This window comes from Teleopsis dalmanni, chromosome 2 (assembly GCF_002237135.1).
Source record: "Teleopsis dalmanni isolate 2A chromosome 2, ASM223713v2, whole genome shotgun sequence".
Lineage (NCBI taxonomy): Eukaryota > Metazoa > Arthropoda > Insecta > Diptera > Diopsidae > Teleopsis > Teleopsis dalmanni.
In genome coordinates this window covers 111,272,629-111,286,991 of record NC_051847.1, presented here as the reverse complement: position 1 = coordinate 111,286,991, position 14,363 = coordinate 111,272,629, and the positions used below count along the sequence as shown (strand labels likewise).

General features: G+C 30.7%; 1 protein-coding gene across 1 annotated transcript; it reads left to right on the top strand.

Moving 5' to 3' along the window:
- The first annotated feature begins 4,696 nt into the window (after positions 1–4,696).
- Positions 4,697–9,859, top strand: LOC119678017 (lachesin). Its single transcript, XM_038089637.1, has 10 exons — positions 4,697–4,965; positions 5,029–5,147; positions 6,040–6,247; positions 6,316–6,489; positions 6,548–6,676; positions 8,638–8,717; positions 8,777–8,895; positions 8,965–9,113; positions 9,173–9,232; positions 9,308–9,859. The coding sequence occupies exons 1-10, from the start codon at positions 4,884–4,886 to the stop codon at positions 9,442–9,444; spliced, it is 1,257 nt and encodes a 418-aa protein (XP_037945565.1). The 5' UTR covers positions 4,697–4,883; the 3' UTR covers positions 9,445–9,859.
- The last annotated feature ends 4,504 nt before the right edge of the window (positions 9,860–14,363 follow it).

The following is a 14,363-nucleotide window of genomic DNA, read 5'->3' as shown; positions in this document are numbered from 1 at the left end:
TTTGTAGATCTTCTATAGTACACGACCGGTTTCCATTCGTCCTTCTCGTTTGATAACAGCACACCTACTAACCCAATCGAGCTTGCATGCTCGGCATCCGATCAATAAGCAGTCATAACTGGCTTCTTCGTTAATATTGATTTTTGTTCATTGAATGATTTTTCTTGCTCGTTACACCACTCAAAAAAGTTGTCGTAACGGTTTACTCCCGATCGCATAACAAGGAACAAATTTCCTAAAGTAACCACTTAAACCTAAAAATTTTCGTATTTCCGTTTGGTTTTGGGGCATTTCAAAGTTTCCGACTACTAAAATTTTTGCTGTACCAGAGCTAATGCCGTCTGAAGTCAATTTGTGACCCAGGAACTCGATATCTCAATTCAGAAATATGCATTTTTTTATAGTTAGTGTCAATTTCGCCTTACTTAATGCGTTAAATACTCGATGTAATTTGCTAAACATTTCGCCTGCCGTATTTCCGCCTACGCCAATGTCGCCCATAAAATCCACCATATTGCCAGGATAAGTCATTTCTTTGACCTTGGCCATCATACGCATGTAAACCGCCGGAGCATTTTTGAGTCCGAAAGGCATACGTTTGAATTCATACAACCCAATTGTCGTTATAAATGCAGTATACTTTCTGCTTTCTTCCGCTATTGGTATTTGATAATACCCTGAGTTAAGATCAAGGGTTATGAAGTAAGTATATTGTTTTGCTTCTTGTAGTCGTTCTTCGACACTTGGGGTGGGAAATATTTCTTTGATTGTGTTATTGTTGATAATCAACGCATAAGCGAGCTTGGTCATTCTTTTTCTTGACCAAAACAATAGGGCTGGCATACGTAAATTCTGACTTCTGGATGTATTAGTTGACGTACGCTATGGACGGCGAGTTGTGCCTTTCAGTTAGTCGCTTCTAACCTTCGGTTCCGTTCTAAACTGTTGCTGTCCGGAGTTTCCATTAGCGTCTACACTTTTGTTTTTTGGCATTACGCACGAATTTATTATCGGATTTGACGATGAATTTACCAAAACTCTTTTGTTCCTTCTGTGTTGCATATTGCATTACGTACCGCTTGATTCAATTCAAAATTATTGTCAGCTTCGTCACGTTTTACATTACATTCTGCACACAACTTCTTCGAAAAACTGCTCCACTCGCTATCGAATTCTGGTAAAGAATCCAGCCACACCCGCGCTACTCCTTTTAGCTTTCCATAAACGGCTAGCAATAGTTGTTTCTCATTCCATTGGGATGCATTAAGACCGTTTCTATCTGTTGGATCGAACACGGGTATCGTTTCGCTGATATCTTTTACAGACCCATGTTGTGATAGATCGTTAGTCACTGTAGATGCAATTGCCGTCTTCTGATTTTCGTTTTTTTCACTCACGTTTTCCATAGGTTTACTTCGTGTCACTTTTTCTATGCCCACTACCAGTTGTTGAATAATTCGTTCCATTTTATCCATACTTAAATTTATGGAACTCACATCTATCGGCTAGCGGATTTCGTCTGCTCCGTCAGGTGTTCCGTCAGACGCAATACCAACTGCATTGTCCTATCTAAACCTTCTTCCTCCAACGCCTATTTCAACTCGCTTTAACGCATGTCCATTAACTTTACCATTTAAATTTTATTACAGCCGTTAATTTATAAATAACACGTTTCGTTTTGTTGTATATCTTAACTTTGCTTTCGCGCATGTTAATTTGTTGAAGCACTAGCGCTCTCAAGGGCACACTCACACGTTTCGGCTAGGCGATATTTATCCCACTTCTGATTTTTGTTAAGTTAAATTATTATTTATTATATTTTATATTTATAATAATTGTACAAAACTCTGACAGTTATAATTTTCTCTTATATCTTTTACATGTCGAAATTTTAAGTTCGATGTTTACAATGTATTCTTATTACTCTTTAAAAATAAAAACGCTATGCATCCCGCAATTTCGCAAAGTCAACCCCGCATGGTTGCATTTTCGTGTATATATTTTCGTGTTCTTTACACTTGTTTAAACTAAACCTAGTAGAAAAAGTGGTCTTCGAAGACATTGTCTTCAAGACGGTCTTTGATACCGCGTCCGCATTTTCAAGCAAAACAATTGCTCAAAACATGAATGTAAATACTCTTTCTTTGCTTTCTCTCTCATTTTTAGTGTTCATAACAACGTATTTGAATTTTGCCTCAGATGACGCTATGTTTTATAAATGAAGTGACGCAATAATTTTGAAGTGTAGTGAAATAAATATTAAAAAAATCAAAATAAATAAAGAAACAAAATCATTAAACTACGAAATATTAAAAAAAAAGAAATAAAGTCAAAACAAATTAAATAGTGACTTAGTTCCTGGAAAATATATTGATATTAATATTGACGACAATAATTCCAGTGAAAGTTGTTTTAGAAACGAAACAAAGGATGTTGAAAATAAAAAAACTGAAAACACTTGTGAAAAATTAGCTGTTATATTTAAAAAACACAGGATTAACAGGCGTTGTAGTAATGATATTTTAGAACTCTTAAGATCAGAAGGTTTAATTGTACCAAAATCCTCTTCAACGCTTTTGAAAACATATAAAACTTCAACATTTGATGATAGCGAAATGCTATAAATTATTTTATATTAGTTTTAGTTAATTTTAGATATGCTAAGTTATATTAAGTTAATTATTTAAATTAATTTTCATTATGTTTACTAGTTTTTACTAGTTTATTTTTAATATCTTAATAAAATTTATAATAATTTATAATAAAATTTATAATTTACTTTTAAAACTTTTAATTTTGAATGTAATTTAAGAAATTATTATATAAAATAAATAAAAGTACAAAATACAACAATTTCTTTTTACTTATTTAAAGAGAAAATTGAAATTCATTTAAAATTTAAAGAGCGCAATAAAAGAGTAGAAATAAAAAAAGGGTGAAAAAATTATATGAGCACTGCATTAAGAGCGCACAACTTTCTGTCGAATGCGTCCGTTATGCAAGACATGGTCTTCGAGACGGTCTTCGAGACATGTACGCAAAAATTCATTGAAGACATTTGGCTAATTTGTATGAAAGTGTCTTCGAAGACCGTCATACATTTGGATCGATCGGTCTTCATGTATGTATCCATGTCTTGAAGACGTCTTCGATGAAGGATCGATCCGTTTTCTACTGGGAAGGAAACACTTGTGTGTGTTGCTTGTTTGTGATTATTTTACATACATATATAACGAAGCCATTTATGTTACCGACTTTCGATAACCAGAAAACTTTCAAAAGACTTTTTTTCAGGTGTGACTCACACCCCACAACATTTTGAGGAATCATTAAATAAATTAAATAACAAGACGTTTAGTCTTGTACCATCTCTGAAGATATTACGATATTTCAAAGTGTCTTGATATATAGACACATAAACACATAATAATAAATCTATTATTTATTTATAGTTTTGATTACCCAATCGAAAATGTAGAACATCAAAAAAAATTTTCAAGCTCTCCAAAAGACAGGTGAAGCCATATTGGCATGTTAGGCGAATCGTTCACATCAACATTACAGCGTATTGTTGCACTTTTAGTAGAAACAGAGGAGAAGAGTATCTTATGATCTTTAAAGCGCTTCACTACATAAAACATAATGGATTACTTTGTTGATTACTTATTTAAAAAATTTATTTTAAATAATAAATTATTTTTTCATATTAGTTACTTCGTTACTCGGTATTTGAGAAATGGCTTTTTCAAATCCATATTAAAGATATTCCTGCTTTTGTTAAACTTATTTTATATCTGTGTTCTTTAGATTGATATACTAACAAAAATTACCAAGGAGGTTTTTAAAAATAAAACCCTTGTTAATGAAAACATGAACATATACTCGTATTAACTCAAGTTTGTTTTTATACTACATATATAACAAGATTGAATTTCGGAATTTATTGACTAATGAACATACTTCAGTTATCACACAGAACAGAAACAAACTATTCTACTGTGTTTTAAGCGATAGTGACGGACTTGAAGTTGCTTCATATATTCTTAAAAAATCATGTATCATGTGTCATGTATCAGATAATTGAGAGCCGACAAATTAAATCTAAAGCATAAGTATTTTATGTTTCTTAATTTCTTAATAAGATCAGTGACACAAAAACGTATAGGTATGTCATATAGGTGTACCGAGATATAGTAGCTCTTGAATCAAGAAAACCAAACAGCTAAGAGAGTCAAAACAAGAATCTTGAGCTAACGTAACCGACACAAGACTCTCCCTAACCTTACTCGAGTTTAGTACGAATTTTCATTTTTGTGTAATTATTTCTCTGACACCTTATGTTACTTATTCTATATTCAAAGTGCGGCAAAAAAGCACTTTAAAAAGAGCACAATATACACAATAAACATACACCTAATAATGATATATCACGCATATGCGATGCTTAATTGTCGATTGTTTTTTTTTTTTCTGTATGTATTAATTATACTATATCCAATAAAATATTATTTGCTAATGACAAAATGGAAAAGGGAAATAAATACAAATATATTTAGAGTGAGATATATTTAAAGAAATTACTATTTAAGTTCTTTTAAAATGTACATATAATATGTTATAATGAGTTATAAACTTATATATAATAGAATTGTCTTCTAATTTCAATTCTACTTTTTATCTGTCTTTGAAGGTGCAACATCACCAGCAATGAAGCTGAAATTTGTTGAAGCAACACAGGATAAAAGTTTTGAAGACCTGAAAATGCTAAGAAATATAGTATGTTTACAAATAAACTAAAAGCTATAGAAAAGATATTTACAAGAGATTGCAAGAATTTTTATAACAATAACTGTGGTTTGTAAATAAATTACGACCTGTCTAAAATGGAGAAACTGCAATCGTTTTTTATTATATTTATTTTTACTGTGACAAAATGCATAAACACATCATCACAGAATTTACATGGTAAAAAGTTAAACTCGCCACGACAAATTTTACTTATATTCATAAATTATTCGTGTATTTCAGAACCTAATTCGCAACTTGATCCAGATCCAGAATTTATTGGCAGTATTAACAATGTGACCTATCCTGCAGGACGAGAAGCTATTTTAGTTTGCTCTGTTCGAAATTTAGGTAAAAATAAGGTAAGAAAATGATAAAAAATAAGGTAAGACAATGATATTTGTATTTGTGCGTTAAGGAGCCCACTTGTTTAATATACTTAAAATTGAAAAATTGAAAATTGTGAAAAGAATTTATAGTTTTAGAAGATAATACAGAATTTTATTTAAAGCTATGTTCAGTTGGGAAGTGTGCCAAGCATATTATTTTGTAACCCACTGAACAACCATGAGCTGCCCGTGCTATCAACGGCCGAGGAAGGGTTTCTTACAATAAAATTAAACTCAATAAAGTTTATTCGATATGGGTGGGTGAGAGTAATGAAATTGAAAGATTTTGGAAAAACTATTACATTAGTTCCGTAGGTAAGATCATTTCACGTGAAATGATGGTGAAAAGTTTCAAATATACCACAGAAATGTTAAATAAGAGGAATCGATGTAGGAATATTTTTCAAAGAAGTATTTATCAAAATGAAGAAGAAATGCTTATCTGAAAAATATACAATAAAAATGTTTAATGTCCATTTTAAATCGTATATTTCGGTATATTTAATAAATTATATGAATATTTTTAACATTGTAAAAACATTCCATTTATTATATTCTATAAAGCCTAGTGATATATAATTTGGGAGCTTAAATTTAAATTATTTGACTTACATCAAATATAATATATTAAATATGTTAAATTAATGCATAAAACAAATTGAGGTTGGGGTTGGAGTTGGAGTTGGAGTAAGAGCCAAAATCAAATATATTAATTTTGTTCAGCTTTAGACGAAATTTGAATTGCTTTCAATGAATATCTAGTCGTAATAACTAAAAGAAGACTCGATATCACTGTTTTCTTTATAATTCTCTTATAAGAAACCTATACGTTACTATTATATTGTAAAATCCATATTTTAAATAGGTTGGCTGGCTGCGTGCATCTGATCAAACAGTTTTAGCGTTGCAAGGACGTGTCGTAACGCATAACGCAAGAATAAGTGTTATGCACGAAGATATACACACTTGGAAATTAAAAATAAGTAAACTGCGCGAAAGTGATCGCGGCTGTTATATGTGTCAAATAAATACGAGCCCCATGAAGAAACAAATAGGTTGTATTGATGTGCAAGGTAAATTCAATAACAATAACAATATCAATAACATAATTTAACGAGATGAAAATTTCTTTCTCCGTTAGTTCCTCCGGATATTATTAATGAAGAGTCCTCCGCGGATCTCGCTGTTCAAGAAGGCGAGGATGCTACATTGACTTGTAAAGCGACAGGCAATCCAATGCCACGTGTGACGTGGCGACGGGAAGATGGTGAAATGATTTTAATCCGCAAAACAGGCAGCAGAGAATTGATCAAAGGTATGTTGCATATATGTAGCTCGCAACGCAAAAATATTTTATTTCTTTTGTTGAGCAGTCGAAACTTATAATGGCTCCTCACTTAAGTTATTGCGCTTAGAGCGGCGGCAAATGGGTGCTTACTTTTGTATTGCATCAAACGATGTCCCACCTGCAGTTAGTAAACGTGTCTCTTTAAGTGTGCAGTGTAAGTAACTTGTATTCCTAAGTAACTAATAAGAAGATCAAAATATTTTTTTAACTGACGATCATATAGTAGCTTAAATACTGTTATATATATTTTATGAATGGCAACTTCCATTCTATATTTATTTGGCAATCGGAGCATTATATATTCTGCAAAAGAAAAACTACTTCATATTAATTAGTATGATTTTGCGCTATTCTCCGAAAAACACTTTCCTATGACTTAAACCCAATTTATCTAAAAATTTGTTAAACTAATTGCTGTATTTGAACATAATAACCGTTTTTCTAATAACCGTTCTGGAAAGCTATTTTTAATTATCGTTACATTGATTTATTTATACTCATTTATACATGCACTCTGCTTTTTATAGATATTTCATTATCTAATTACACCTGATTAAAATTACGAACACTACAGCGTAATCCGAAATTTTCCTTTCAAGTGTTTGTGTGGTAAAAATATATGAATACAATTTAGAATAATAAACTATTGAACATGATATTATTATGTCATGTTTATATATATATATATTAGGGTGCCATTAAGGTATATGGGCAATTTTTTTTTTGTAAAATCGGATGACGGCACCCCCCAGATCGGTTCATTTGACTAAAAAAATAATCTGTGTAAAATTTTAGTTCAATTGGATAAGTGGAAATGGTGCCCCAAGAGCCTCAAAGATTGGAAAATAATGATTTTTTCCATAAAATTCATATTTGATTGCTTATATCTCCGACATATTTAATTTTACATAAAAACTGTCTTCCTAAAACTTATAGATCTATTAAAAATAAACAATTCACTCATACAAAGTTTTTCTGTATTTCTAATAGTTATTGAATAAAAGCAAATACAAGCTGAAATCCCCCTATTATATTTAGGTAAGTTCAATGAAGGAATTGTCTACTAAATTTGCTAGAATACTTGTATAGTTATATACATAAGTGAGTTTCTGTATTATTCATTGGAATGCGAAGTGAATTTTAATTCAAAGTGATTACATTAAAAAGTGTACAAGTCTGAAAGCCTTGTACACTTTTTTCAACGATTTCAGAAGTTTTGGCCGAAAATAAACGTTGATAATTTTACAGTCGGCTTAGAAAATAAAAAAGTAAGAGAGATCGCGCAAAAATAACTGAAGGTAATAAGGATACTTTGCTCCAGCAACTTTAACTAAAATAATAAAAATTATGTCGGACAAACCTAGAATTAGTACTTTTTTATTATTAGAAAGATTAAATTTTGGAAATATTGAATTTATTTTAAATTTTTTAGAAATATTAAATTTTTTGTAAAGCTGAAGCGGACAATTACATTCATAATACTTTCAAAGCTAGCAATCAGGTGACTTCAATTTATTTTTTAATTTTTTATTCAATAAATACAGAAAAACTTTGTATGAGTGAATTGTTTATTTTTAATAGATCTATAACTTTTAGGAAGACAGTTTTTATGTAAAATTAAATATGTCGGAGATATAAGCAATCAAAGATGAATTTTATGGAAAAAATCGTTATTTTCCAATCTTTGAGGCTCTTGGGGCATAATTTCCACTTATCCAATTGAACTAAAATTTCACACAGATTATTTTTTTTAGTAAAATGAACCGATCTGGGGGATGCCGCGGGCAATTTTCCGACTTTCGAAAATTAATGGCACCCTAATATATATATATATGTATATATATATATATGTTTTTTAATTTGGAGTGAAGTTACTTCTAATCTTTTCATATAATAAGAAAACTTCTAACAAATAACTTACAATTATCAGAAGTTCAATACAAAGATTTTACTAGATACGCTGTAACACCAATTATAATTTTTAAGTTTTCAAATAATAGATATTATTTTAGATTACTGCACATTGTATTATAAGTTCATTTCATCTGCCTCTATATTTGAGAGCCGCATTTCTTAATAGTTTTGAAAAATATAATAACGCTAATATCTTAACAGTTGCTCCAATGGTGCGTGCCCCCAGCCAGTTATTGGGTACTCCATTAGGTTCAGATGTACAGCTCGAATGTCATGTTGAGGTTTGATAACAAACTTTTGCTTGTAAATTTCATTTAATTTTTGTAACAAATGTCTTTAGGCATCGCCTTCACCAGTTTCCTATTGGTTAAAAGGTGTACGCACCCCTAGTGGATTTGCAAGTGTGTCAAGTTCCAATGTTGAATCAGGCCAACCGGGTCCAGAAATGTTGTTGGATGGGTAATATCACAATGATGTAGACGCGAATACTAATAATCAATAATGATTTATGCGATTATTATTTTCTAGGCCGAAATATGGAATAACAGAGAAGCGTGACGGTTACCGTGGTGTCATGTTGCTTGTTGTGCGCTCATTTTCAGCCTCTGATGTAGGCACTTATCATTGTGTAAGCACAAATTCTTTAGGGAGAGCTGAAGGTACATTAAGACTATATGGTGAGTTAAATGTGCACAAATGATTACAAAACAATATAAAAAGATAACATTTCTTTTAGAAATAAAATTGCATCCTGGGGCTTCGTCAATAAACGATGATCATCTTAATTATATTGGAGGTGATAGCAGAAAATATAATAAATAAATTAATTCAGATATTTATCATTATTATTTTTCTTGTATCTAATTGCTAGGATTAGAGGAAGCGGCGCGTGGTCCAGCGCAATCACACAACATTTCTCGTAGCTATCTACAATTGACGTTTTTGCAGCTTTCATTTTTGTTGTTGTGCAATAAAATCTATTATATGGAAGTATACATCACAAGATGATGCAATGTTTTAACAAAGTAAAAACATATGCCATAAGATTTTTAATGGTGCGAAATTTTGGTTTATTAATATGAAGAGTGCATAGACAAGACGTAAACACTGTCAATATGAGAACAACTGCTATTTTTTGTAACTATAATTTTAAAATAAAATTTTTATTCGTATAATATAGTCATATCTTTACTTAAGTCATTACTTAAGTTTAAGTTGATTAAATATGAATATGGCATGAATTAAATGAACTCAGCATAAGCAAACACAAATGTACTAGAACGGCAATGCAAAAATGTCACATCAATTGTAACAATTCTATACAAATTTAATCAAATGCATTAAATATCTCGAACGAATTGGATAATTATAAACATAAATAAAAAACTGTTCTAATATCGTTAAAAACTAAATAAATAATTAAAAATTGCCAAAAGAAAAAACTCGTATCATGTTACATTTAAATAATTATTATAATTAATTCAAAATTGATACTATAAAATAGTGAATAAATAATTATAAAATATATAACAACTTATTTTAATATCCTGTGGTAGGAAGGTATTTGGAAGAATGAAAGAAAAGAAAATTTTTTCAAAATCTTTCTAAAATGTGTCCAAAATTAAAAATTTTTTTTTCGTAAATTAATGTATTATCACCACTCATGCAAGACAAAGCTAAATTGATATTTTAAAAGTACTTAGAAGAAACACCACATCAAAGTTAAATATTTAGGTTTACTTATGATACTATGACATGTGGTACACAGTATAAGGCATTTAATATAATTGCACACAATAAGTGAAGCTAAATGGCGAATATAGTTTTTTAATTTAATAAATGGAGAAATAAGCTATATCGGCATATAGCTTACAGGAAGAAGTTTCTAAGGATACCTGATTATATTAAAATTTGTTATCAAATCTTTCCCGACCCGGGAGATCGGAATCGCATCTTTAATTTATATTTTACAAACAGACTCAATATTAAAGCATTTCGTCGATTTATGCTTAGGAAGATTATCTGATTTCAGTTCCAATTATTATATATAGCAGATATGCATTTCATGCAAATTTCAACAAGTTCAGGGCACTACCTTATTTCCGGCGATGTTAGCATAGAATTTGGCACAGTTTGAAAAAAATTGAGTTCAAGTGATGAATACTATAAAAGACTAGCGAATATAAAACAGATATGGAAGTTATTATGTTAAAAAATTCAGTCAAACATGAAGCTATTTTCTGCTGCAAAACTGAAAATTATATTCAACTTTGTTTAATTTGCCTAGGTGACTAAATCATTTTTGTATGAATAAACTGTGGCACTGAAGGAGTATATATGTTAATCAATGAAAGGTTTTAAACTATCTGTTGAGTTTTTGATTTCGATTTTTTGTTCAAAGTTTTTATTCTCGGTTTCTGCAATATAGTTAGTCAATTGAATTATGTATGTAATATATTTAACATGTTTAGAAAAAATTTTATATTCGATTATGTTAAAGGTATTATGTATAAATGTAAAATAATATCATGCTTTAATTATATAAGTGCGGTGAAAATTTGACAGGACTTCCAAAAAATGTTCTATCCAAACGTAATCGACATTACTAACTATCTTTAATGAAGCTTTAAATTTCATAACCTTTACAATGACTACTTCTCCGCAAATAGGTACTTAGTGTAGTTTAGTGTAGTCATTTACGGTGTAACGACCAACTTTTCCAGTCGTTTTGTTTCCTGAGATAGCAAAGCGGCTGTCCAGGTTTGTTGCAATAATATTCTTATATACTGAAATAAAGTTCACTTTAAGTTTGATTATTATGTTTTTTTATTCCTCCTTTTAAAATTTCATAGATTAATATTATAAAGTTAAAGTTGTTTGTTTTTGATTATTAAACTGGGATAAATAGATTTAATTAATTCTAAAGCTAATTCATAAATTCGAAGTTAATTCCATAACACAAACTTGGTACACCGGGAATAGATAAAAGTAAAACACACACGGCTTTGTCTTCTAGGATAAAATCGACCTACGGAAGTCTTGGTCTTCCAGTCTTAGAAGTGCTGGAAGACCTGTATAGAACGTGATGTTGACTGAATGAGCCAGGTTAGTTAGGAACAATTAACAATAAATGATCGGATGGACCAGTTAGGCTCAACGAGCCTGTAAGCTAAATTTTGATCGAATTGACCAATAGGCTGAATGAGCCTGAGCTGGGCTTGTTTCTTGTCTGAATTCACATAGCCAAGTCTCTCTGCTTGTACAATGCGCTTTTATTTATATTCAAACTACCGAAGCTTTTCCTGTAGTGCATCGGTACATTTGCCGTTGGTATTTTTGGTAGTTGTCGTCTTTTGTTGCTGTTATTCGCCTAGGCGTAATTTCTGTGCTTTGTGTTTTCGTGTGTTTTTGAATTCGTCGTACTTTGTATTTAGTTCAACCAAAGCTTTCAAGCTTTGATGTTTCTTGTCTTGTTTACAAACGTGTTTTTATTAATGTAGTGTCGGTGTTTGTGCTTTTAATATTTATATTTATTTATTAATAAATAAATAAAAAAAGAAAGATAAAACAAATAATAAAACAAACAAAAATAAAATATATATATAAATAGTGAATAAATAAGGTGCGTATTTTCTTCACTTATTTTAATACACTTCTTTATTTTTTTTTGTTAATTGTAATAATAATTTCAGATGCATTCCGTGTGATACCGATGCAGATGCGATGTGTTACTTGTGAGTTATTTTAATATAATATATATATTAAATAAAATTAATATATTTTATTTTAGATTAGATTAGATTAGATTAGATTAGATTAGATTAGATTAGATTAGATTAGATTAGATTAGATTAGATTAGATTCTTTATTATTCAATTTCAAAGAAAAATTTTTTAACATAAATAAGTAATAAGCCTTAAGTCTAAAAACATTATAGTTACTTAAAAATATTGAATTGAACAAACAAAGAATACGACAATGACTTATAGTCGTCTGTCGGAGATGTTGGTTTAAAATAAATTTACTTTCTTGTATAACGTTTAGAAAATTAAAATTTAAAATTTACAAAATTAAAATTAAGAATTTACAAAATTTAAAATTTAAATTTACAAACTTAATTTATATTTACAATACAAAAAAGGAATTATACAGAATTTAAATTAATTGTATATGCTTTTAAATATTAATTAAAAAGTATTAAATTCATTTATAATTAGTTTTCTGTATTTTAAAGCACTAGTAATATAGTTAATCAATTTTTTCCAGTTAGAATCATTTTCCCCATTAAGCACATTGATTACTTCCTCTTCCACTAACGTTTCTCTCTCAAAACAAATTCGTCTAAACGGCCTTAGTATAGGACAGCGGCCTAAGAAGTGCTGTATGCTTTCCGTTTCATTGAGATTGCACAGTGTACAGTTTCTATTGTATTTGCCATCTAAATGAATTAAGTCGCATCTCGCCTTAAAAATCCACATTATGTGCGCACGACTGAAGCTTTCTGTAAAATATTGAGCCCCCAAGTTATGGTCTAGGTACTTATAAATTCGGCTTTCACTTCTCAATGCTTTTCGCCACATTTTTACTCTGTTTTCCACTTTTAAGTGATTTAATAATACGAAATTATTGTTCTTCCATTCTTGGCTTGTTGTTTCATCATTCCAAACTAGGCTTGCCTCATTTCCCAAAACGTTTAGTCTCTCTGCCCAAAATACATTTTTTTGCAAAACTTTTTGTGACAATATTCTTGGCAATCTCCTTTCATTATATTCAAACAAAGTCTTGTAGACGTATCTTAAATGCAAGTCCATTGTGTACAAATGCCCGCTTTCCATATTTGATTCCAGCATTATGGCGTAGGTTGGAGTGAAATTGGGAAGCCTGTAAATTCTTTTGAAGAAGTAGCATTGTAATTTGTCTATTTCGCTAAACATGTCACTCCCCCAAATTTGCGCCGCATAGCCTTGTATGGCTCTACAAATAGCATTGAACATTTGCCAATTTGCCCTGATTGAAATTTTATCGTTATTTAAATACGTACTCCAAGTGGCATTTATGCTTGATTTTGCAGATATATTCCTGTTTTCCAGGTGTTTTTTAAATATCATTTTTGGCGTGAGCGTTACCCCTAAATATGTATATTCAGCGACTATTTTAAGCACTTCCCCTTTGTATGTCCACCTTTCTCTACTAGACAGCTTACCGCCTTTTCTAAACACCATGACTGCCGATTTGGCTAAATTTACCTCTAAATTCCAACTGTCGCAGTATGTTTCAAGATTCCATATCATTTTCTGTAGCGTTTCTGCATCATCGGACAAGATGACTATATCATCTGCATATAACAACAACCTTATATTCAGTTCTTCCACCTGCAAACCACCGTCCAAATAATCGTGTAAGTCGTTGAGATATAACCCAAACAGAAGGGGGGCGTTATATCTCAACGACGATTATATTAAAGTTCTATCAGTTGTTATGTAGGCCTGAGATGAGAAAGACATCAATATTAAGGACAAATAATATAAGAGTACGGATATTACCTGAGTTGTCCCACGCTGTCCAAGAGCACCTTGCGTATGTAAGGCATACATAATTCCCTGGTCACATAGCATACGACTGTGTGATTCTTTCGTTGGTTCAATTTTACGTACAAAAATTTTTGATAACCAAGAGACCAAGAGTCGCCTTACTTTACCGGCGTTGTTGTCGCTATTGCTTTAATAGCCGTCTTATTTGATATTTTTATTGCTTGCTATAAGTGCATCATTAGGGTGGCTCAGAAAAACTAAAATGCGATTTTTAATGAGCGCACCCCCTAGGAATATGCCATTGACCAAAAAAATGATATTCCCAAAGTTTTGGAGCTGGGTTTTCAGGACAAAAAACAGTAATTTTTCAATTCAAGGTCATTTTTTATCTTTGTT